This window comes from Bolinopsis microptera, chromosome 8 (assembly GCF_026151205.1).
Source record: "Bolinopsis microptera isolate Bmic1 chromosome 8, MBARI_Bmic_1.0, whole genome shotgun sequence".
NCBI lineage: Eukaryota > Metazoa > Ctenophora > Tentaculata > Lobata > Bolinopsidae > Bolinopsis > Bolinopsis microptera.
Window position 1 is genome coordinate 8,971,495 of NC_087079.1, and position 26,370 is coordinate 8,997,864.

General features: G+C 38.0%; 2 protein-coding genes across 3 annotated transcripts in view; one reads left to right on the forward strand and one right to left on the reverse strand.

Annotated features, from left to right (window-relative positions):
• The window catches only part of LOC134819580 (uncharacterized), a 776,807-nt gene that overhangs the window by 9,666 nt on the left and 740,771 nt on the right, over positions 1–26,370 (reverse strand). For both annotated transcript variants that reach the window (XM_063829591.1, XM_063829590.1), the window contains exons 2-11: positions 26,006–26,200; positions 25,457–25,549; positions 25,226–25,312; positions 10,499–10,610; positions 10,203–10,330; positions 8,302–8,364; positions 6,892–7,010; positions 6,340–6,417; positions 1,585–1,727; positions 143–253 (exon numbers count right to left, since the gene is read on the reverse strand). In XM_063829591.1, coding sequence (XP_063685661.1) covers positions 143–253; positions 1,585–1,727; positions 6,340–6,417; positions 6,892–7,010; positions 8,302–8,364; positions 10,203–10,330; positions 10,499–10,610; positions 25,226–25,312; positions 25,457–25,549; positions 26,006–26,185 — 1,114 coding nt within the window. In that variant the 5' untranslated portion in view covers positions 26,186–26,200. The remainder of the gene's footprint in view (positions 1–142; positions 254–1,584; positions 1,728–6,339; positions 6,418–6,891; positions 7,011–8,301; positions 8,365–10,202; positions 10,331–10,498; positions 10,611–25,225; positions 25,313–25,456; positions 25,550–26,005; positions 26,201–26,370) is intronic.
• LOC134819093 (penicillin acylase-like) lies at positions 3,618–5,268 on the forward strand. The gene has a single exon (XM_063828858.1). The coding sequence runs from the start codon at positions 3,831–3,833 to the stop codon at positions 4,974–4,976; it is 1,146 nt and encodes a 381-aa protein (XP_063684928.1). The 5' UTR covers positions 3,618–3,830; the 3' UTR covers positions 4,977–5,268.

The following is a 26,370-nucleotide window of genomic DNA, read 5'->3' on the forward strand; positions in this document are numbered from 1 at the left end:
TCAATAACAAAGAAAACATTTTTCTGTTTTAGGACACGATACACCTAACGAACAGAGCTAGTTATTAAAATAATAGAATTATATACCTTTATTATATTTTTATAGCTCATGTGAACTGTTCAACTTCATGTCAGCCACAAACCTGGTCTATAATTAGAAGGAACAATCTCGTCGGGTAGTTTCTTAACATCTTCAGCTTCTTGAGATTCTGCTGTGCTCTTTTTCTTCTTTTTCTTCTTGGTAACCTTCGAATCTGGGACAAGAAAATTGTTTAATTTCAAAATGGTGGGACGTCACCCGCCCAGGCATTCCCCCAGCAAATCCACACATGCATGCTAATGTCATCAATAATTTGGGTTTGTAAACATTATCGTCATGTCAATAACCGCGATTGGATGAACTTTTAAAATTAATTTCCTGACGAACATATTCTTTGATTTGATTTTGTGAACACTGTAATTACTCATGAGATCGTGCACGTACATCTCAGCTGCGCACGTGCACATCTTAGCTCCGCCAGTGGCCGGCTCTACTGTTAATTCTTAATTATTCGTCAGTTGTAATCAAACCAAAAAAGGTGCACTTAAACATGCACTGGTCCATCAATTTAACGTGAACCCACTATATCCCAAAACGATATAGTTACAATAAAACATCACGATTCAGCCTGGCACGAGATACCGAGCTTTTTTAATCATTAATCACCCCACGAAATACCAAGTGTTTTTGTTCATTACTTTCATCCCTATCTTAGACGGGTTTTCTGGGGCTTTGCTGTATTAATTCGTACGAGACTTCATTTTACCGACTTATTATACAACCTTCGAGCAGATTTAAGTGCAAATATTGGTCATCCGATGTTGAATTTGGCGAGAAGGTTAAATCCCGGGTTTACGAGAATCTGACAGTTCGTCGGAAATTATACGCTGAGGAGAGGCCTGACAAGCTGTTCATATTGACATTAGTTTAATTTGAATCGAATTTTTCTTGAAGCAGCAGGAGTAGCACATTGCAATTTTAACACCACTGTCATTATTAAGTCTACCAGTGGTATCTAATAGAATATTTTATCGTTCATGTCGAATAAAGTCGATAAAATCACGCCAACGCGTTAACGCTTGACTGCCAGTGCCTTTAACCTCCAAATTCGGGAAACGGTTTAAGTCGATTTTTCCATCAACTGTTCACTTTGATTTTTAACAATTTATACAGTTGATCATCAAAGCTGTTAGATTTGTTTTCTGAGGCTGTATTACATTAATTCTTTCATCTATGGAAATAAGAGGTCTGACTTTCATCTTTTAGTGGTGTATGATATTCACCGTTTTCAAAAGATTTCGCAGGGCAGTATCCAAATACTTTCTGCTGGAAATTGGAATCGGTTCAAAAGAAAAAACCGGTAACAAAACGAAATTCCCTAAATTTATCAAGAACTTCCCGTTCGAAATATTTTCCCGTTTTCTTTTTGCTTTCTGTGATTCATAGCTAAACAATAAACATATGTTTCTATCCTATATAACACAATGTTTAATCAAACAAAACCCATTATGCTTAAAACCTTAAATATTTTCTTAAAATGTTTACTTGAATTTCCAGTGGACTTCTTGGGCTTCTTCACGGCTCCCCTTAAGTTGTTAGCACCAAAGTTAACCACACTGGGTCGGGCCGTTACTCGTCGGTTCTTGTTGTTGATACCCGGCTTTCCTCTTTTAGCTGGGTGAGCCGACCTGAACGACCATAAGTTAGATCAGATTATACCATAACGTTAGACCATAAGTTAGAGTGTTAGACCAAGAATCGAGCTCGATTTGAAAATTGCGTGCAAGCTATACACAAATAAAAGCCAATATTGAGCTTTATTCGTATGTGCTTTATTCGTATGAGCTTTATCCGTATGTGAGATTCGGAGTATAAAACATTTCCCCATATCGAAAAATTATCTGTAATTGAGTTTCTAAATCTTTCGAGTCTAGTGACAAGACTTGTTTCCCTTGAAGATCCTTCAACTAAGAAGGTAAACAAAACATGACCATGAAAAGTAAACGGAAAGATAGGAATCTGTACCTGATAGTGATCGATGAGTAGCTTCATTAGTCAAGTTTATACTGGATAACCAGGTTTATTCAATAATAACCCATTAGGGAACAATTTAGAACCGAGCAGTAAATTACAATCAAATCAGCATTCCACGACCTAGGATCACCCCATCGTCCGATTCAGCAAATAGCTACTAGTCAGTACTATCGCTATATCTATATGGGGTATGTTTATCGTAGGGAATCCAATCATTATGTCTATGCCAGAAGATTTGTTCCGTGGGTCAGTTAGAGTGTTAGACCAAGAATCGAGCTCGATTTGAAAATTGCGTGCAAGCTATACACAAATAAAGCCAATATTGAGTTTTATTCGTATGTGCTTTATTCGTATGAGCTTTATCCGTATGTGAGATTCGGAGTATAAAAAATTTCCCCATATCGAAAAATTATCTGTAATTGAGTTTCTAAATCTTTCGAGTCTAGTGACAAGACTTGTTTCCCTTGAAGATCCTTCAACTGAGAAGGAAAACAAAACATGACTATGAAAAGTAAACGGAAAGATAGGAATCTGTACCTGATAGTGATCGATGACAGGCACGTAGCCAGGGGGGGGGGGGGGGGCTAGGGGGGCGGCAGCCCCCCCCCCCCCGGAAAAATCGAACCCCAGAAAAAAGATAAGCCCCCTAGTCCCCATGGTCGCCTGGTAACTGGGCTGTGTTTATGACTGCAGTCAGTCAAACAAAACATGACTATGAAAAGTAAACGGAAAGATAGGAATCTGTACCTGATAGTGATCGATGACAGGCACGTAGCCAGGGGGGGGGGGGCTAGGGGGGCGGCAGCCCCCCCGGAAAAAATCGAACCCCAGAAAAAAGATAAGCCCCCTAGTCCCCATGGTCGCCTGGTAACTGGGCTGTGTTTATGACTGCAGTCAGTCAAAGATTTGAACTGTGGATTAGTAAATATATGTCATTAAATCCAAGCAAACATTCTAGAAGACTTCTATAATTATAGTCAATAGTGTCCCCTAGACCGTAGGAAATGTAAAAATCTTAAGACGATGAGGCCTGAGTAAGTCGTAAATTCTGATTGGAGAATGCAGATTGCTGTTGTGAAGTTACCAAATTTACGTGAGTACTTGATTCTTTTCAATCCCAGTTTATTGCTGTCCTACAAATTTCTTTAATGCCAAATGTCGTCTAAAACACCCTGTTTCGCAAAAAATTTCCGGGGGGCTGCGCCCCCCTAGCCCCGCCAAGGGGCTCCGCCCCTGGACCCCGCTGGGGGCTGCGCCCCTAGACCCCTGCCACAGCTTGCTCGCTTCGCAGCTTGATTGGACGCGTCGGCTCGCTTCGCTCGCCGACAGCCCCCCTCAAAGAAGAATCCTGGCTACGTCCCTGATCGATGAGTTGCTTCATTAGTCAAGTTTATACTGGGTAACCAGGTTTATTCAATAATAGCCCATTAGGGAACAATTTAGAACCGAGCAGTAAATTACAATCAAATCAGCATTCCACGACCTGGGATCACCCCATCGTCCGATTCAGCAAATAGCTACTAGTCAGTACTATCACTATATCTATATGGGTTATGTTTATCGTAGAGAATCCAATCATTATGTCTATGCCAGGAGGTTTGTTCCGTGGGTCATTAGCAGTCAGCATCTGCAGCACACAAGCCTATTACTTAGAGGAGGAAATTATAGCAGCTTTAGGAGATAATTAGGTTCGGAGTAATTCCTTCATCGTGTTTTCTATAAAGGCTGGCCTAAACCCTCCAGATCTTCACTTCAAGATGTTGGTCCAAGTATTCGCAGCAACCCTCCTCTCCCTGGCGCTCTCATGCCAGAACATTCGACTCATGGCAGATGATGGAAGTGTCGTGGTCGGACGGAGTTTGGAGTTTAGTGAGGTTCCAGTTCCAGCGAGCAACTCTATCGTGACAGAGCCAGCAGGACAAGAACACGTGATGCCCCTCACTGAAAACTGTGACGATCCTTTTGTCTTTGAGAGCGACTTTGACGTATTGAGGTTCAAGGTATGGTTCAATAATGAATGGGCCAACAGCACTCTAGGAGGAATCAACAGTGAAGGTATGGTTGCCAGTACCCTCTACTTCACCGACTACGCCCAATTCAAAGACCCTGCTTCCTTCAAGGGAAAGAAATGTGACAAGATCATCCCACAGACCAAATTAGCAACATACGTCCTGGCTAAGTACAGTACGGTAAAACAGCTGAGGAAGGATTTGAAGAACAAAGTCTTCCCAAAGGTCTGGACCCAAGGAGATCTTGGACTGGAGTCTGTTCCATTCCACTACGTCTTCCACGACGTCACTGGACAGTCTTTGGTGCTTGAATACACCAAGAACGGAATGAAGTACTTCGAGAACACTATCGGAGCTATGACCAACTCTCCAGACTACGAATGGCACATGACGAACCTGATGAACTACCCTACCATGCAGCGAACAGAGTTCGAGGGCTTCAAATATCATCACAAAGGACAAAAACAATTGATGAACCCCAAATGGGTTGGAACAGGTTTCTCTGGACTCCCAGGAGATTACAGCTCACCCAGTCGCTTCGTCAAGGCAGCGACCATGGCCACTCACAGCGGCAAGACAAAGAATGCAGAACAAGCCGTGACTCGAATGGTTCACATGATGAACGCTGCTGATATCCCCAAAGGAATCATGTCTGCCCACTACGTTGATGAAAATGGTGACAAACATGAACACACCGACTACACATGGTGGATCTCAGTGTACGACCTGAGTGCCAAGTGTGTGTACTACCGAGGTTACACCGACCTCTCCGTTAAGAGGATCTGTCTGGATAATATCCCTGACTTCCCTGCTGAGATTGATGTTGAGAGAACATTTGAAGAGGGTGTTGTGGATATGACGAGTGAGCTGAAGATGAAGGCTGTGAGACAGTAAACTGATCCAGCTTGAAACAATTGTTATTAGCGTTTGAGTATTGAACACGTCTGGAAATGGACATTGAACAGTATCTGTGATTTTAACTGTTTTTTATAAGCTATCTATTCTTCTCGAGAGTTAGAAAGTTTGTTTATCTTGTAATTCACTAAGAAATTTGAAATGTATCTTTTGTGATTTTTGTTTTTGTAGGGTTACATTGTATGTTTATATTGCATTAAGTTTGTATTGCCTTATAGTTATATTGCGTTAAATTGGATAATGTTTTGATATAACTTGTCGTTAATTCTTCACACACACCCAATTTTTCTGAATCAAAAAGTAATAATCACAAAAAACTAAAATTAAATCTTTTAAGTTAAGATTTCCTTGTAAGAATTGGGAACTTAATTTTTCGTCATATATTAACGGCCAGGTAGCGCAGTTGGTTAGAACGCCAGCCTTACAATCGTAAGGTTGCGAGTTAAAATCCCACTGTCTGCCTGGTCGTGGGGCGAGCGTCGTTGACGTTCAGCTAAGGATCATGAGTGGTCTATGCAGCCCCCCGTTCTACTCAGCCGAATATTCGAGAAATCGGGTGTGAGGGTTAAATGAGGAGCTGCACATTGCAGCAAAGTCTCGGGCGAAGAAAGTATGGTACACACTACCTTAACCGTCACTGGCCAGATAAATCCTTTGGCTTCCTGTAATTGGCTGGTTGCACTTGTGTAACAATGTGGCTGTTGGAATACACCGAAGTAAAATAAGTGTCTTGATAAAAAAAATTGTGATCTGAAAACGTATACCATCAATTAGAATGGGTACAGTACGACCTCTGGGGCGGGCTCAGGGAAAATTTCCGAACCTCTAATTCATTCGATAAGGGAGGGTAATCTATTTGAAAGGTCCAGTAACTTGCTTATTTGTTTATGTCATTATCTTACTCTTGGTCCCCAGTTGAAGATGGTGTCATGCTACTGTGCTGAACTTCCTAAACCATCTCGTTTACCACGTGATCAGTATCACGTGTAATTTATATTACCTAGTTCTTAGAGAGACCGGGAATGTGCTGATTGGCACCCTGTCAGTTGCCAGACACACCCCCAGTTAGTTCCTTCATTATTCATTGACAGAATGAAGGGACAGTTAAGCAGTGTCGCAGACTCTATAACGCCATTTACGTCTCGGAAGGCAGGATTAAACCTGTCCATCATTCCACGAAACCAATATACTGACACTAAAGTAATTTCTACATAACAGCTGTTATAAGAGCACGCCCACAGCTACAGGTAAATGATTCCTAAATAGCTACTAGAGTAGCCAATTTAGAAGTCTTGCCATCCAATAATCGTCATTTCTCAAATAAATCATGAAATTTACGTACTGTCTTTCAGTTTCTTTGTCGGTGATGTAAACGGAAAGTTGTTCCTTTACCTCTGGCAGATTCAGGATAGCCGTCGCTCTGTAACGTTGTTACTGTCATTTTTATTGTGACAAGGATCTTAGGCAGTGCAGAACTCAATCTCTATAAAGTATGAATAAAATTCAAAATTGGCGATCGGAACTTGGAATCTGCTGTTCAATCTAATTTATCATTATCATTCCGGGAGAAGAATAGGGAGAGGGAGAATTAAAAGGATTTTGTAGATAATGCAATGAAATATATACTATTAATCTTAGTATGAGTCTTACCATTATACTGTTCTAGAATAATCTTTTAATAAGAAAGGCCGACCCAAGTCATGATTGCACTCGAGCGTTCATCTCGCTTAATCTTATTTGAAGAGTACCATATCGGCTCTCAATTTTTGGAAATAAACTTTACCGTCCTTTTGTCTTCTGCCCAAACTGTTTGCCCTCAAGATGAAAACCGACTATCTTCCCTTGATGATCAGAATTACCCACCAAATAAAAATAATTTAGAATATTTACTTACGTGGGCCGGGACTCTGCGGATTTCTGCAAACTCTTCTCGATCAGCATCTTCACCAAGTTTGAGTACATCACTGGAATATCGTCGTAACTTCCTTTCACTATCTTGTAACACAGGCTCACCTGGAATAAAGTCTCACAGATGTTTCGCAAAGTTTCAAGATTATTTTTTTCAAAGTCTCAAGACTTTCTTTCGAAGTCCCGAGATTGTTTGGTGATTCTAATGAAAACACAATCAACAGTTCTTTCTTATGAGAGCAAGACTGCTTATGAATAATTTTTCAACCGTTCTTCAATTTGTAGATTAAGATTCTAAATCTAAGTAAAATTATCAGACATATTGCCCGAGATTTGATTAAATTGAAATATGATTGGTTGCATAATAATATGGTGTATATATTTAGTTTACAATCTAGCAGATTCAACATATCATGGCAAGATCAGGTCACTGGTGGTGTTTTCGTGATCAATCTGTCAACATCGTAAAATCAAAGTGCCACGTGATGAATATGAGATTGACAATCGATAAGGATTATATTTACTGGGCACGTACACAGGGCCAGGTGAGAGCCTCATAGTCATATTCGTTATTTCAATCTGAGATAATTCTGTGAGATCAATTCTGCGTGACTATAGTGAGTGTTTGACCATTGATCGCGCGCATAGCGGCCGGCCGCAAAAGGCCGGCCATCTCTCGCGCGAGAGATGGCCGGCCTTTTGCGGCCGGCCGGCAAATGGGGGTGAATTTTTACAAATGAATAACTTGTAAAATGTCAAGCTGGATCGCAATTCGTCGACAGATTGAAATTGACTCACTTAATTCATGTTAGTCGCCAACGTGCACAAATACACAATGAGTAGGACTAGGAGTAGGAGACTTATGTTGCATTGTAAGGTTTTAGTTATAAAGTAATAATATTGAATACTTTACTTCAATTACCTTATCGAATGTTATTTGAACGGACATGCAGATCTCTATTGTTTTATGAACTACAGCTACTGACAAAACCATTGGAATATTTGTTCATATTTTTGGGCGTCCTTTTCCAATTTTAGCAGATAATTTTTTCAATCGATTTTTAATACAGTAGGAAGAATCTTGGTATAACTTAGTCCGATAATAAAAATGAAAATCTTGAATTGTCGTGTTAAATATAACAATCGTGTAATATAAGGCAACACTATATAATACTACGCTGTTGAACTTGAATAATCAAACCTGAATTAAATACTTAAAGACTGAAAATTTGGCGATGTTTTTTGTCCCAAAATCTGCCGCTCATAATGAAGTTGTGGGCGGGTGCGGAATCGCACTATTTACAAAATATAATCGCACCTAGCACAATTTACATGTTCCGTCTGGTGATGTATTACTATTATCTGAAGTTACGGTTCACGTTAGAGAAAAACTTACCAAATTAGATGCATTGAAAGCTGGTTTCAATGCGCAAAGCTCGTACAGCAAACATCCCAACGCCTGAAAATATGATCATTTACCAACTGATATTTATATTTCATGAATTAATCTCTCTAAAACGTTGAAATAATGTAACTGTAAGTTACCAATAAACATATAATGAACGATGGGTAATATTTCATAACTTAATTGCATATTAGTTATATATTAGTTTGATAATATTGCCGTGAATTTGTGAACTAACCATATCTCTTAAAGTAAGAGATATCAGGCGGCTTATGTGTCTTTATTTTGATTGTCCTCGACGTTTTGCAGATATATTATCCAACCATAATCTTGACAATGGTGCATTCTCGAAAGTTTTCGCCGCATGTCGAAGTGGAATTTATTGAATGATACCATAAATCGAGACTATTGGAAACTTCTCTACGGTGTAATGTTAGGTGCATCGCCCAACGCCAGTAGTCACTATGCCACCACCATGATATAATACCGCTACTATAATACTGCCACAGGCCACAACAAAACACACCACGGACTACGACAATTCCGACAATGTCCGATGTCGTCCATTTTAACTTGTTAAGGGGGCAGGGGGGGGGTCTTTATGAAATTTCTCTCGAAATTGATTTTATAGTTGTTTCTGATAGAGGGGAGTGATATCTACCAGATATTTTTGGTCCCATGGAAAAAATTTGTTCCTAGCCGAAATTATTGCCGGTCAAAGGTCAGCGCTCATGTGTAATTGTATTGCGCGAGCGATTTTCAATCGCGCGCCCTGAAAATCGAGTCTAAAAATCTATCTTCTCCTACATTTTTTGAGCAATCACCTTGAAACTTTCAGGATAAGTTCTAAGGACCATTTAGAAACTTTTGCTCGTTTTAGAATTTCGAGATAGGCCTTTAAAAATTTTTTATTCGATTTTGAAAATCTTGGACCTGAAAAAATCGTCAAAAAACGAGGTCCAAGAGTTTCAAAATCGAATAAAAAATTTTTAAAGGCCTATCTCGAAATTCTAAAACGAGCAAAAGTTTCTAAATGGTCCTTAGAACTTATCCTGAAAGTTTCAAGGTGATTGCTCAAAAAATGTAGGAGAAGATAGATTTTTAGACTCGATTTTCAGGGCGCGCGATTGAAAATCGCTCGCGCAATACAATTACACATGAGCGCTGACCTTTGACCGGCAATAATTTCGGCTAGGAACAAAATTTTTCCATGGGACCAAAAGTAGCAGGTAGATATCACTCCCTCTATTAGAAACAACTATAAAATCAATTTCGAGAGAAATTTCATAAAGACCCCCCCCCCTGCCCCCTTAATTGCGGAAAGTCAGCCAAATCCAACCAAAACTTGCTAATGCAAAACCAAAATACCACTCATACCATTTTATACGTAAATATCAAGCCGTTATTTTGAGGCAACATCCCATGATCCCAGCTGAAGACGATTTACACATGTATTTTGAAAGCTCCTGCTAAAACAAACTTTTCGTATCACTGCACTTATATGTTTTAAATAATCCTCCTCCAGGCATGATCCCATATTCAATATTTACGGCCGAATCAGCGAACACGTGATGAGTATACTCAATTTATTTATTCCCCCAACACCTTGGCACGACGTTCTCCATAATATTACCAATGGCGAGCAAATCAAAATGCAGCTGGTGAACATTTAAAGTATAACCAATGAGATTATTATATTCTCCGTCAATATAACATTCTTTGAACGAAATTAATCAATTACTCCAGTCGGATCTCAAAAAACGCATTATGAAACTCATACCCAGACGACCGATTTGGCCTGACTTCTTTTTAATATACGACGCGACGTCGTTGCAAAATAACGCGTATTTTACATGTAAATTATAGCGCGCGGTATTACAGTGCCTACTCACCCAAACGTCAGATTTAGAGTTGTAGGGTTTATCCTGGCAAATTTCAGGGCTGAGGTAGCAGGGTGTTCCTACACAAGTACTTGCCATGTCCACCGTGTGCTCTAATACTCGGGCTATCCCGAAATCTCCTGCAAAGATAATTTGTGAAGAAAGTTTCACGTTTATTTCATAGCTCACTCTCAGCTGCAGTGGTCAGAGCCGGCACAGCTTTTTTTCGTGCTATTGATATTAAGAAGCACCGATTAAAATTGTCAATCTGAGTTGCAAAATCATACATTTCATTTGATTAAATAAACCTATTTTGATCATGTTAGCTTTAGTTAAAAACACATTTTGAGTCTTTAGATCTCTGTGCAGTACCCTTTTACCGTGGATATACCGCAACGCCATCGTTATCTGAACGTACCACTGAAAATGAAGAAGAGATTTAATTTCCGCAGTCTTTTGATTAAAAGGTTACTAGTTTTGATATGTCTATAAGATATTGCCGAGAGATGTAATTGTAATCGTCCGCACGACTGGTTATGCGACTGACCACTTAAAGTTAACTATTTGAGGCAGATTGTCCGTCAAGCTGCTTGAGTATATTTTTAAAATTTGCATTTTAAATATTATAACCGTCGCATACCTATGTTTCTTACTTAAATCAGGAGTTGAGCTTGATCGTACGAGGTGATTTAAATTTCCTATTTTAAAGCCTTAAATTTGACAGATTATCGCGGTTCTTATTATCACGGGAGCGATTTTCAATTAGTGGGAGCTGCTTTACCTGATCAAGAGCTATATTTAAGTATTTAACTTAAAGGCACTAGCTGTCTGGTCGGTATCTAAATACTGCAGTTAAGTAGTAAGAAGTGAAAGCTACATCGCGTGATTGAACTCAAAGTTCATCAGTTAAGATTTTGACGACCTTATGTCAGGTTTAATTTCGCGGATAGATGACAGACTTTGCTTAACTGTCCTAGAATCTTGTGTGCTGATACATCAGCTGTTTTTGCTATGCTTTTGGTTCGTAATCTTGTTCGCATTTTCAAGCAAATATTTTAGGAATTTCGAGAATTATCTGCATTGTAATTCATGTCCATGATTAACCTCTTAGCTATATTTAACTATCGAACAGTAACAGCATGCTGCTATATTTGTCCTAGCTGACAGTACGTGATGAGTTAAACTACACTTATTCATCACTTAAGATGAGATATATGTTCTAACTAAACCACTATAGTCCTGCTGACAGTAACACTGTTACTTTAGTGATGCACGTGATGTGCACATGATCAATTTAATATTATTATATCGTCCTGGTTTCTTCTTGACATATTCTTGACGTTTTTTTGTGAAAGGTATATTATACCTTCTAGCAAGGTATGTAATATACCTTCTAGCAACTCCTTCCATACTAAGATACTAGAAAGTCTCGTAGTTCCCTAAGACATAAAACTTACAAGTTCTGGGATCCGGACACGAAGGCAAAGGACACAAGATACTTTTCTAAAAGAGTGGACACCAGGGCGGATCACGTGATACTCACTTCAAAGATCACTTTCTATTAACGAACAGATTAATCCCTGTTCATTGTTCATTCGGAAAATCAGTCAGAAAGATCCATCAAAATATTTTTTTTTGAAAAAAAAATGGATTCTTGCCTCTTGGTATCTTCAAGAATTAAAATAATATCTAGAATGATCTCATCTCTCCAAAAGTTTACACATTAAATGGATTATAAAGTGTTCCTCGTCACGACGTCACAACGTCAAGATTCGCCTGAAATCGTTAAATAACCTCATTAGCAGTGAAAATGTCAGAAAGACTTGCTGGCCAGGACATCAGGACATGTTCTATAATGAGATCTCAGATCTGTGCAATATATTGGATTTCATTAGAACTGCAACCGTCCTTGTCATGATATTGACATTGTCATAAATGAAATCATTGAACCCAAATATAAACCACATCCTCACCGCATGAGCTATAATAGCTGTTAAATATTTTAGTATGTGAGACGTGGTGCGGTGGTGTGTTCAACCTATCCTGTTGACGGAAAAGTGAAATTATGTGAAGTTATTCACAGTCGCGACCCTTGATACCTTGGATGCAGATTGCAGTTGCAGTACTGATCGTTGGTTTAAAAAATCGTCTTCTGGTATTCTTTCGTAGTCAGTACATGCAATGAACGTGATCTGGCCTGTGTTCTTAATTTTACGGTACATGATGCAGCACCTGAAGTGTTGCTGTAATGTGTAATGTGTAGTGAGTATTGTGTAGTGCTTGAGATTCGAAATACTCACAAATTGCAGCAGGCTGGGAGACACAATTTGTTGATTTATTCATCTATTTTACAATATTATCATTATAGTGCGTTATGGTGCAGTCGATCATTTACTTTACTATCACTATAATAGGTAGATCAGTTGTTTTGATTACTGAGATTGACCAGGAACTAATTTTATTTCTTTCAACCATCCGGCTGAACTTTCTCGGTTAAATTATAAAAGAGTTGTGCTTCAGAAATTAAAATTGGTGTTTTATTTCCTGTCTGATAGAACTCTAATAAAACTCTAATCCCTGGGATTAGAGAGGGATTAGAGACAGATTCCCTCCTTTAAAGACTATAAACGTTCATCAAAACCTATTAAAACGTCTGGATCACAGTGGTATCATGACTCCTTATAAAATTTTGCTTTTCAAATATCACAGAATTTTGATTTCATTCGGTGTCTGATATAACTCAAACTCTTTCCTCAAATAAAAGTCAAACACTTATAATCATCGCAGCTTAAACGACGTCTTTTAGTCGAACGAATTTTTTTCGCTATTTACTCTTCCAGTTCCAATATTATTTTAAAAACCATGTCTATTTAGTTTACATTTTCCTTTTGATCTGTTATTAAAATCAGCCAATAGAAATAGTGAACGCCATTCTGTGGGAGCCCATCTTAATCTGTAAGTGGAGCTCAGCTTTGGTCACTGATTTTGGATTAAGACTTTGTCAATTAATCACTCTCCTTTCGAATGGTGATTTGTCTTGACATTTTAATAGGTCAGACAATGGAAATTGCCAAGTTATTAAGAAAAAGCATACTCGATCAATGATTTGATGATATTATTTACAGCGTTTGGGGCCAATCTCTTATTTTGACGAATCTTTTCATACTGTTGATAATGAAATTGAGCCTACAATGACATTATCGCAGCCTCGATTTTGTCCACTCCAATCAGATATTTTTGAGGGCACTAAGTTTCGCGACTTTCTCAAAATGTATTATCCTCACTTACTCTCTAACCTTTGGTTTAACCAACCTCGTATCTTATAACTCATCATTGAAAGGTTGGTTGAAATGTGGTTTCCGTCAAAGCAATTTGCAGGTTCTCCTAAAACTCAATTGAACCCGCTACTTGACCACATATTACGGTATTATTAATTACCAATGATAAAAGAAGAAAAGTACTGTAATTTACACTTTTTAATAAAGCTGCGCTTCAATAGCGACCACAGGACCCCAACCACATCTAATTAACGAAATTACACTACCACAGTTGGTGCCCACTATAATTTCCCCCTCTTATTCTCATTTGTCCTCATTATCCTTTTAAGACTTTTTTCCTTCCGTCAAAACATTTCTTTCTAATTGTTTTCCCTTTTTTTTTCTTCTATTTAATTTTTTCGTATCTTGTAATATTTTCCTACGTTTATAGTCTTACATTTTATTTTATTATCTATTATCCGTATTACCCTCTCCCATTTGTGAGGCTATGTTGGCAACAGGACAAAGTGGACGGTACTTACTCGGCCCTTGTCTTGGCTTAACGCAAATATTCGGTATTTAAATTCTTCATATCGCCAAACTCATTTTAAATGCGTCATCAGTCAGCTGGACCCACGTTTGAGTTAAATGGTGTTTATAAATTGTATCCCACATTGGAACATGCTATTTGAAACAGCCTCTGGTTCTACGTTCTAACTGGTCCGTACTGTATCACAGACTGTGGATGGTTGATTTCGAAACAGCTCCATTCAACAAATCCCTTGGTCAAAGCCTTAAGACATCGTGGACAAGCATAATTGTAGATTAATCCTTTTAGTTATTTACCCGCTTTTTAGAATTTTAGAGCATTTTAACTTTTCATCCTGTAGTTTGGAGGTTATTTCAATCCATCCGATAAACTTTCAATTTGAGCTCCAAACAGCTGACTATAAACAAGGGTTATATGTAATATATATATATATAAATACACAACTGGTTTTCTTCTCTTATAGAAAAAGGGCTCTACTAGCTGTAGCTAGGAGCATGAAATATCGGTACAAAGCAAACTATGCAATTGTCAAACTATAAGTTTCATGTTTGAAAAGCAATCTTCAGTGACATAATTAACATAAAAATGGCAAACATAATACAACACAGTGCTCCTTTATCAAATTTTATAATTAACAATTAACAATTACTCAATACTACTAAACCTATATAAATAACTACAAATCCTAATAACTAATAAATACTAACTAAATATGTCTAACTAAGAATTTCCTAGAGTGCCTACATTTAGAAATAATTTCTGATCTTTTATTAATAATGCCTGGGGTTTTAAGTATGTATAGTTTCTCGTCTAAGCAGAGGCCACAATGCCCCGCTCCAGCCTTATATTTCTTCGATTTAGTAATAATCTTCCAGTCTATGCTATATTCAATCATCTTCTCCTTGAGGTCCCATATCAATTTTGATAACTCGGTACTCAGTCTGTGCTTAGAATTCTTAAAACTTTGTCGATGATTGTACCACCGTGTCTTAAAACTGTTTTCAGTCAATCCAATATAGGCCGTTTCCTTGTTAGATGCCGTTTTAACGGTTGCTTGGTATACTATGCATTTGGCCAGACATTGTCCTTTGAGGGGGCACTTCGAGGCGTCTCTGCAATTACACTCTTTTTCTGGAGCTTTTTTCTTTTCAGATTGTTTCTCTAGGACTGATTTGTTGTGCCCTTTGAGTATCCTTCCCAAACTGGGCATGCAGCAATAGCTTATTTTCACGGTATTCCTATTGATGATTTTATGTAACGGTAGGTTTTTCGGGAAATGCTTATCGATAAGAGCGAAGAACTTTCTTCCGATGTTGGTTGAAACGTTTGCACTGAATGGGGGATTGTACCATAGGATGTTTCTCTTCCGCGATCTCTTTCTCTTTTTAGGCGGTGGTGTTTTATAATCGATGGTGTGACTATATCCGCTATCTCTAAGTGACTTCTCATAATCGCTTTTGGCTTCATTTAGGCATGTCTTGTTGCTGGATATGCTTATCAATCGTGATTCTATCATTGAGGGTAAGTTCTTCAATATGATGGGAGGATGATTGGGTTCTGCGTTAATGTACAAAAGTGTGTCATTTGGTTTCCTATAAGGTCTGTATGACTTGTCTGTTAGGTCGAGCACGACATCTAAGAAATCAACCGAATGCTGACAGAGATCCACCGTTATTTTTAGGCCTTCTAATTTTAGTGCTCCTTTATCAAATTTTATAATTAACAATTATTATAAAACGTTTAAGATGGAAAGCTTTCTGGTTTGAATCATCTGGCGAAGAACCACCAAATTTAGATGTCAACAACCAAAATGAAAATTACGGATTCAAGTCCAGTAATACACCACCACAACACCCTGATCTTTTAAAATTCGAAGCGGACATGTATGAAATGATCAGCAATGTCAAATTCCAAAATGCCAACAGCAAATTTCAGAGCGAAATGCAGAATGATCTCAAGAAACTAAAATCAGGCGGGAAAGTTGTTGTAGAGGCAGATAAAACATCAAATCTGTACCAATTAGACCCAGAGAAATATAACCAACTGCTACACGAGAACATCACAAAGGACTACAAAGTCGCACCTAACGGAACACAGTGGGCTGTGAGTGGGGGTCATGCTAGCATAGGGTATTTTAGACCATCACACATGCCCCTAACTTTGTTTCTAAGGTAATTTGGGTACAAAAATACGATTCCAATCATTTACAGGGCCCAAAATGTCTTCGAAAAAATTTTTGGGCCGATTTTGGGCACTCCTGTAGTCCAAAAATAAGAGGCTAACCCCAGGAAAAGTTGTTTTTAGAGGTTTAATCAATTTTAAAGCTCTTCTATGAACTGTAAACGAAGGACAGCTATCTTAGGAACTCAAATCTTTTTGAATTATGAAAAAATATTGATCAGAACAAAAGTTGTGCCCATTTATATGACCAAAATTTTCTGAAACACCAAAATTTTTCCTGTTATTTTCAAAAATTTCGTTTAAAATCGCGATTTTTTTGGATTTTTATCAATTTTAACTATAATAATTGTACTATTTTGATTTTTCATCCATATGCTTCTAGTCTAGGATGCAAAAAACGCCACAAACATGGAGAATAACTAAGATATGTCAATTTAATAGCAAAATTGAGCTCATAAATTATCTAAAAATGCAGCAAATTTGACCCCATTTTTGAGTTTCTTAATTTTTTAAACAGATATAACCCAAAGTGGCCCAGACAGATTCCAAAAGCTTCTAAACCAAAATTGTCTCAGCTTTAAGATGAAGTAGGTTTCCATTTGAAGTATTATGAAGTTAGCAACTATTTGTGCCCTTTTTAAGAGAAAAAAATGCTGAAATTTAGTTAAAAATCGGCGCTCCATCAAAAAATCAGCAAATTAGCTAGACCCTTAGGGTTTTTTTCTAGTAACTAGGATGCTTGGATCATCACTAACTCATAAATAACTCAGGAAACTAATACAAAGACATTTTATGGTGAAAGGATAAAAGAAGAGTAAATTTTGGCAGTCAAATACAAAATTTTCACTGCCAAAAAATACAGATTTTAGGCGCGGTGCCATTTTCACACCATTCGTCCTTTTTCATTTTGGTTTTTTTGCATTGCATCAGGATTATTTTTATCTTAAAAGATAAATCAATTAGAAAAGAGGGGGGAAAAGTCAATTTTTGGCCTATGCTAGCATCCCAGCCCACTGTGCGGAACAAAAGAAGACATTGATAGAAGAACTAACATACTAGCTAGAAAACTTAAAATCGACGACAAGATGGAGTGCTACACAGAAACTCCATGCTTCATCACACTGAAAGACCACAAAGATAATTTTACAAGCAACACTAAATGTAGATTAATTAACCCCGCTAAATCCAATTTAGGAAGTGTCAGTAAGAAAATCCTAGAAAAACTGATCTCTGCAATAAAACTCGAAACAGGGGACAATTTATGGAAGAGCACCACAGAAGTTTTAACATGGTTTAAAGACTTGAAAGACCTAAAAATGGCACGATTTCTAAAGTTCGACATACAGGAATTCTACCCATCAATTACGGCAGATCTCCTAGACCGTGCATTAAAATACGCTTCTACGATAGTACACATCCCTGAAGATGAACAAGAGATTATTACACTCAGTAAGGAATCCCTTCTAATGAACAGCAACAAATGTTGGGTAAAGAAATCCGACACAAACTTTGACGTCACAATGGGAAGCTTGGACGGAGCTGAAACATCAGAAATAATCGGACTTTACCTTCTAAGCAAAATAAAAAAGATCATTCCACAGCAGTACCTAGGATTATACCGGGATGACGGACTTGCAGTAATTAATAAAACCAACGGCCAGCGTCTTGATAAAATTAGGAAGCAACTACACTCACTATTCCAAAAAGAAGGCCTAAAAATAACGGTGGATCTCTGTCAGCATTCGGTTGATTTCTTAGATGTCGTGCTCGACCTAACAGACAAGTCATACAGACCTTATAGGAAACCAAATGACACACCATTGTACATTAACGCAGAATCCAATCATCCTCCCATCATATTGAAGAACTTACCCTCAATGATAGAATCACGATTGATAAGCATATCCAGCAACAAGACATGCCTAAATGAAGCCAAAAGCGATTATGAGAAGGCACTTAGAGATAGCGGATATAGTCACACCATCGATTATAAAACACCACCGCCTAAAAAGAGAAAGAGATCGCGGAAGAGAAACATCCTATGGTACAATCCCCCATTCAGTGCAAACGTTTCAACCAACATCGGAAGAAAGTTCTTCGCTCTTATCGATAAGCATTTCCCGAAAAACCTACCGTTACATAAAATCATCAATAGGAATACCGTGAAAATAAGCTATTACTGCATGCCCAGTTTGGGAAGGATACTCAAAGGGCACAACAAATCAGTCCTAGAGAAACAATCTGAAAAGAAAAAAGCTCCAGAAAAAGAGTGTAATTGCAGAGACGCCTCGAAGTGCCCCCTCAAAGGACAATGTCTGGCCAAATGCATAGTATACCAAGCAACCGTTAAAACGGCATCTAACAAGGAAACGGCCTATATTGGATTGACTGAAAACAGTTTTAAGACACGGTGGTACAATCATCGACAAAGTTTTAAGAATTCTAAGCACAGACTGAGTACCGAGTTATCAAAATTGATATGGGACCTCAAGGAGAAGATGATTGAATATAGCATAGACTGGAAGATTATTACTAAATCGAAGAAATATAAGGCTGGAGCGGGGCATTGTGGCCTCTGCTTAGACGAGAAACTATACATACTTAAAACCCCAGGCATTATTAATAAAAGATCAGAAATTATTTCTAAATGTAGGCACTCTAGGAAATTCTTAGTTAGACATATTTAGTTAGTATTTATTAGTTATTAGGATTTGTAGTTATTTATATAGGTTTAGTAGTATTGAGTAATTGTTAATTGTTAATTATAAAATTTGATGAAGGAGCACTGTGTTGTATTATGTTTGCCATTTTTATGTTAATTATGTCACTGAAGATTGCTTTTCAAACATGAAACTTATAGTTTGACAATTGCATAGTTTGCTTTGTACCGATATATATAAATACATATTAGCACAATGTTTTATTCGTGTTTGGTTGATTATTATTTACAATCAATGACATTATCTAACTGTCTAGTCATTGACTACTGATTATCTGAATCTATTGAAGAATTTTCCTTACTCTAATAAAAATCGTAGAAAAGAGTTTAAAAATCTAAAAAAGAATACATTTTTGGACCATCAAAAGGTTATTAATCTAGCAATTCGCTGGATGCTGCCTCTTAATTCACGGCTCACTAAATTTTTGGAGGCAAATTTCTGAGAAACGTATTGTTCCCTCTCCCTCTCACATAGTTCGTTACTAGGCTTGCACTGAGCATTTATCATAGGTCTTCAGCTCTCTAGCTCAACCTTTTACTCAAATAATACCCCCAAACTTTAAAGGTTTTGAGACTGTTACTCAAAAGGATTGCACCCTCTTTTGAAGACCCGGCATAGAAAGGTTTTCTTAATTAAGGAACCCACATTTTATAAAGTTAGTCATTATCACTGGTGAATAGTTTTATCAAAATTAGTAAATGTAAACCATCGCAATCATCAGTATACCCTTTTAAATCATTAAGGAAACAGATGCTCAACCAATTGATGTACAGACAATAAGCTTAATATATTTAAAAAACATTTTGAACTATCCCTCTCGCTGTCTGGTCAACATGTTATACTTGTTTGTAAACAGATTTTAGCCACAGCTGTCACATTTTATTAGATATTGTCTGACATCATGCACAATCGCACATTGCATCACACGCGCACAGACAATCACTAACTGAATGCAATCACATGATATTAACAATATGTGACGAGTGATGACGCACATTAATATAACGTAAGTTAGGCTGTTTTTAATAACAATATACATTGTACGTTGAGCCTAGACCTACGAGTCTTGTTTTGGGAAATATAAATGGCCAAAGTAAACTGGCTTAAGTGGCAAGGATCCATCATCCAACTAGATTACGAAGTCCACGTGTAAGTATGACTTAAGGAGATAAGCTCCTACCTAATTGTTGGGTGTAAATTGCATTGGTTTTCAAATGTCTCAAGAGAAAAAATGTGCTCTCAATAGAACCGTGAACTACTCGACTTGTCAAACCGATCTTACCTATTTGAGTATCTTTGCCATGATGTGTTCAGCTTTCTGACTTGATTAAAGGTTATCAAAACAGCAAATTTTCCGCCGGGGGCATCTCTTGTGATTCGATTACCGCATGCATAACAAGATCGACTAACATAATAAATCTTTGTTAGGCACGCCGCGCACTCGCTTGATAAAAGTCGCACTGCAAGGTAACACTGACATGCTAGACATAAAAATGATCCCGCCGCGGACGTAAAATGTTTCGTTTCTTTCTTCCGTGTCTCTTATATGCCTTTTCATTGTTTCTGTATATCTCGTGACCACTTTCATGAGTCGTGACCTAAGTTATGATCAGTTAAACTTCTTTTGTGACAGAGTAACTGCTGACAAACGAGTAGATTGTTAATCATACTGTATCTAACGTCTTAGATCTTGCGAGTGATTTTAATGTGCAATAATGTAAAATACTTGATAAAAAGTAGGCGATTCTAAATGAATGGACGTCTGAAATTTATCTCCACAGCTAAAATAGGGAAGCCCTCCCTCAATTGGCCCCAGCAACATGACAATGACTACACCCAACCTACCCACCTGGCAGGGGTGTAGGAATGATTTTGACTTAGAAGATTTTCGGTCCGAGTCATTCTCGATACGTACCTCTGAAATCAGAGCTCCCGCTTCCGAGCTTGAATTGCGAAGGGGAGGCCTGTCGTCCGAGATCGCATTACAAAGGGAGAAAGGGGAACCCTCGAGTGCAAAATCGTACATCGAGGGGTGGGTGCGAACTTCGAAAACCGAAAAATATATTGTCGGCTCATCATGATCAGGGTAGCATGAACCATGAAAAAAAGTAGTTACCAAGAAAACTTTGAAAATTTTTGACTTAGAAAATGTTCGGTAAAAAAACCGAAAAAATTTATATTTCCCAAAAATGTTTAGAAACCTAAGTTAAAAAGTTGGCCCCTTGCCCAGATTTTATAGGGGGGGGGGGGGGGGGGGGGGGGGGGGGCGATGGCCCATTGGCCCCCCCCCCCCTGCCCCCCGCTTCCTACACCCCTGTCACCTGGGAAAACCTCAGGTATATTTTAGTCCAGCAATACTGTATAAGTAAGGACCGGTCACTATACCGGTTTATTTTATGATCCGAGTTCAGGAGCCTGATTTCATTACAACATCCCGTACCTGGCACTCCTACAACACCAGGCCATTCCGGGAGTATTGGTTGCGTAATGAGTAAACCATATTTGTTTGACACGTGAAAGTGGTCCTAGATTTATATTGGTTGCTGATTGGTTATTCCCTGTCACTTGCCAGAAAAACGCGATTCACCTCCGCCTCCCCACCAGTATCTAGATCTAGACTCCGACTAAAAGGTACTAAAAAATACTTCACTACTCTTTGCTAATTCAGTATTAAATGTTACTCCATTATTTGTATTAAATGGTTGACGTATTTCCGTTTTGATTCATTAAATATTTTTGTTCGTCCGATCCTTTTCAACAATATAAATTAAACAATTGTTGTTTTGAAGAAAAGTAAAATGGCAATATTTTAATTGTAATTTCAATCGTTGCCTGAATTTAGTCTGGACGAGGTCATGACTTGCATCCGTTCACATGTATCACGAAGGTTCCGAAGGTTGTTTTTCTGGTTCCATATGTCACCGTGTAGACTCCTTCATCCTCACAGGTAAGATATCCATTATCCGGTCTCCACTAGTCCCGTCAAACCAGTCCCGGCCTCCTCTGGAATGCTCATTAAGAGGGGGGGGGGGTTCACCCTGATTTTTTTGTGAAACTTGGTTTCGAGATAGCAGTTGACCAACAAACTAGGACCAGTGACCGCCAAACGGTGCCCGCGGGGCAGCCACGCCCATATTTGGTCCAAATTAGGCCCAATTTATCGAAATACCCTGAACGTTTCCAAAATCCAGATTTTAGGTGCTCTACTTGTAGCTAGTGGTCCCCTGAACTCGTATATGAAATTTCATCAAGATTGGACAAAAAATGATTGAGTTATGTTGACCAACAAACTAGGACCAGTGACCGAACTTTTGAGGGGGTCCCGGACCCCAACCGCCAAACGGTGCCCGCGGGGCAGCCACGCCCATATTTGGTCCAAATTAGGCCCAATTTAGCCAAATACACTGAACGTTTCCAAAATCCAGATTTTAGGTGCTTTACTTGTAGCTAGTGGTCCCCTGAACTCGTATATGAAATTTCATCAAGATTGGACAAAAAATGATTGAGTTATGAGCCAAAAACCATAAGACCATATTTGGGCATACGCACCAAATTTGATCGATTTTGGCCCATAAATTGGTTAAATATCAATATTTTTGAATGAAACCAACTTTATATGGACGGTAAGCTTATACTACACATTATCTATGATTATCAGCTCAGTATCTACCTAACTGTGGATTCTGTGTTCAAATAATCGCAAAAAATGAACAAAATCGCCCATATCTCAGTTCGCGATATTTGCAAAACTGATTTCGCTCAAAGCAATAGAACTCAATAGGGTTTCAATATTTTTACATGAAATTTTCAGAATCAACGTAGAATCGCATTTCGACCTTAAGTTTTGGGACAGAATTTTGAGTTAGGCCTTTAAAAAAATTTAGAATTTGGCCGCCAAATTTTTTAAAGGCTTAACTCAAAAGTCTGTCCCAAAATTTAAGCATGTTAAGGTCATGAGACAATTCTACGTTGATTCTGAAAATTTCATGAAAAAATGTTGAAACCTTATTGAGTTCTATTGTTTTGAGCGAAGTCAGTTTTGCAAATATCACGAACTGAGATATGGGCAATTTTGTTCATTTTTTGCGATTATTTGAACACAGAATCCACAGTTAGGTAGATACTGAGCTGATAATCATAGATAATGTGTAGTATAAGCTTACCGTCCATATCAAGTTGGTTTCATTCAAAAATATTGATATTTAACTAATTTATGGGCCAAAATCGATCAAATTTGGTCATATGGTTTTTGGCTCATAACTCAGTCATGTTTTGTCCAATCTTGATGAAATTTCATATACGAATTCAGGGGACCACTAGCTACAAGTAAAGCACCTAAAATCTTGATTTTGGGCATGTTCAGGGTATTTGGCTTAATTGGGCCTAATTTGGACCAAATATGGGCGTGGCTGCCCCGCGGGCACCGTTTGGCGGTTGGGGTCCGGGACCCCCTCAAAAGTTTGGTCACCGGTCCTAGTTTGTTGGTCAACTGCTATCTCGAAACCAAGTTTCACAAAAAATCAGGGTGAACCCCCCCCCCCCCCCCCCCCTTAAGGTAACTTTGAAGTCCGGTTCTTGGAAGGGCCAGGGTATGGAATTCCCGTTCATGTCCTCTATCTTTTTCAAACGAATCTCAGATTTGGAAAGAGGTTTGTTAGTTTTGCTAAGAGCAAAAACTTTAAATCGGAAAATATAGGACATTTTTTGGTAAGCTTCATGGTATTCTTTCACCTCGACGCGAGCCCTTGGTCGTGGGCTCGCTACCACTTGGTCTTTGCACCCATTCACCTCGAGGAAGAAATTCACTTGGTATGGTCCTGAAGGTGGTACTGGAACTCTGCAGCGGTACCAAGGCAAAATTTCTTAAGATCTGAATATATGATTTTGTTGAAACTTTCCAGATAGTTATATAGTTATAAAACGGAAAATATGTGCAAGTTTGGGTAATCTTCTATGTGCTAAATTTGTTGATATCACTTCAAACACAAGAAAACATCTCCAAATGGGTGGTTTGCATTGTATTCAGGATATTCCGAACCCGTGATTGATCACGTGATCAAAATTTAAAACTATATTTGCAAAAGTCAAAAGGTGTGTGGCATGATTAGTGCAACAGATCCAGGGATTATAAAATACGTAAATCTTTGGCAAAAAATGCGTACTGTATTTTTTGTCGTATTTAAAAAATACGAATGCAGTAATCAGACACCTTGTCTTTCAAAGAACCTCTATCTTGCATGATTGTCTAGAATGTCTAGCCACACACGATCTTTTCTGCTGCCTCTTCAACTTCCTGCGAGAGTTGTTTTGGTTTCTCCAGTTTTACCCAGCCTGTCAACCACTTATCGAGACTTTTGTGGTGATCCAGTTAGTTTTCTTGAAACAAGATCCTTGAATAATTTCCCAAAGCCTGCATTTACTGGTTGCTATAAGACGGTTACACCAGGACTCAGGAGGGCCATACTATTGAGGCTCTCAACTGTCTCTTTCTGATATAGAAAGATTTGCCCTTCAACCATCACCAGTCACACAAATACCCTGTCCCTACATTCGCGACTGATAACCCGAAGCTATTGAATTAAATCTCACGAGGTTGACGAGGGAGGTATTCTCGCTAGTATCTGCTGTGGCGGTGAAACTCTAAGAATTCCATGATTAAACTTAAACCTTCTGTTTTTGTAAACATTCCGAAAAATATCACACACTTGTTCATTCTGACTAAAGGTGTGCACCATGAATATGAAATTATCTTACAATCATCAACCATCAATATCGATATCGTTCGCAAGTAAACACGTGGAATGAGTTAGCACAATACTTCTATAACATCATTATCCATGGACAACATGGTAGCATCATGAATCATCGCAGAAGCATTTGATTAAATGAACTTAGAGCGCTACGAAGCTATCTTCACTACTGTAATGATATTGATCGAACGTTGCGTTTTATTAAAGAAACTGTTTTACTATAGCTAGGGCTATATTTTTTAGACGGGTGCTTATTAAGTTATTATATCAAATGTATTTTAAGCATTATATTTGCACATTGAATCCCTAGGCTTATTTACCTCAATGCTCAGTGATATATTATTTTTATCACATGATTTTTCAATATTATTATTGATTGTGAAAAACTCAACTATTTCTGAAAAACATCGGTTTTTATTGCAATGATAGTTTCCCAAAAATCAAAATTTACCGTAAATCAAAATGACTTTCATTCGAAAGTTTTGAAGTTTTGCACGACAGTTTTATATAAATACAATCAATTAGCCTTCTTTTATCATTGTTATTGTTTGTTTTTTCATCAACTGATATCACATACCTCCATTATTTGCCTTTCCGGAATCAGGACACTCTTCTGTCTTGAAGCTTTAACTTTCTCATGAAGGGAACCTCTCGCACAGTAATCCTGCACAAGAAAATGAAAAAATAATCACATCACGTCTACGTTATGATTGAAAAAAATAGGCTTGCATTTGAAATCAAGAAATTTAATTTAACCACTCAACTTATTCTCCAACAGTTTGTAATAAATTCCATTTAAACGACCTACCTGAATGATGAATAAGTTGTCTTGTTTTCTGTCGAAAAACGCTTCAAGATAGTGGACAATATGAGGATGATCTAATTTCTGGAGTATTTGAACCTGATTGGTCGAGAAAATAGTCAGTTTTAAAAGGGTTAGAGCCAGCTTATTATTTATTCGATTTTAATCTGTCAGCATTGCTGACTCAGCAACTTCTAATGACAATTCAATGGTAAGGTACAAGTTCCGAGATTTTTAATGGGGAACATGGCATCCAAGAAGCAAACAAGTCGGTTTAATGTTGTAATGTAATGATGATGGACATCATCTATGACCTTATTCGCTGGTAAATACAAACAATCAAGGAGGGTCTAACAAGAAACTCATTACCACCATTAATAAGGTCCAAGAAGACATGTCATCATCATTACGTTATAATAAACAACTGAATGTTTTGCTTCGTGGACATATTATAGTGGTCATGTAAGCTTCTTCTTGGACACCATTTGTTTGCTTATGTTCCCAAAAAACCGACGCATATAAAAGGCATGAAGTTTATTCCTGCCTCAACATTACCTCTCTCAAGACAATTTCTTTACTCCGAGATTTTTTCCGTTTGTCCAAGAATATCTGTTTTAATGCATAGGTCTTGTGATCACGTTTCGACTTGCACATGAAGACACTCCCAGCACTTCCTTTTCCAATATTCTGCATGACAGTGTACTTTTTATCGACATCGAAGGAAGGATATGCCATTTTTTCATTGCTGATCTGAAGTAGAATTTAGTTCTAGTAATTCATAATTGATAAAATACAGTTACTATTCCTTTTGATTATATATGCAACTTCAAGTTGTAATATCTTTAAGAATTTTTAAATCACCTAAATTTGTGAGCTGACATATTGAAGTCGGATTAGTCAGAATAACTGGCGTCTCCCTA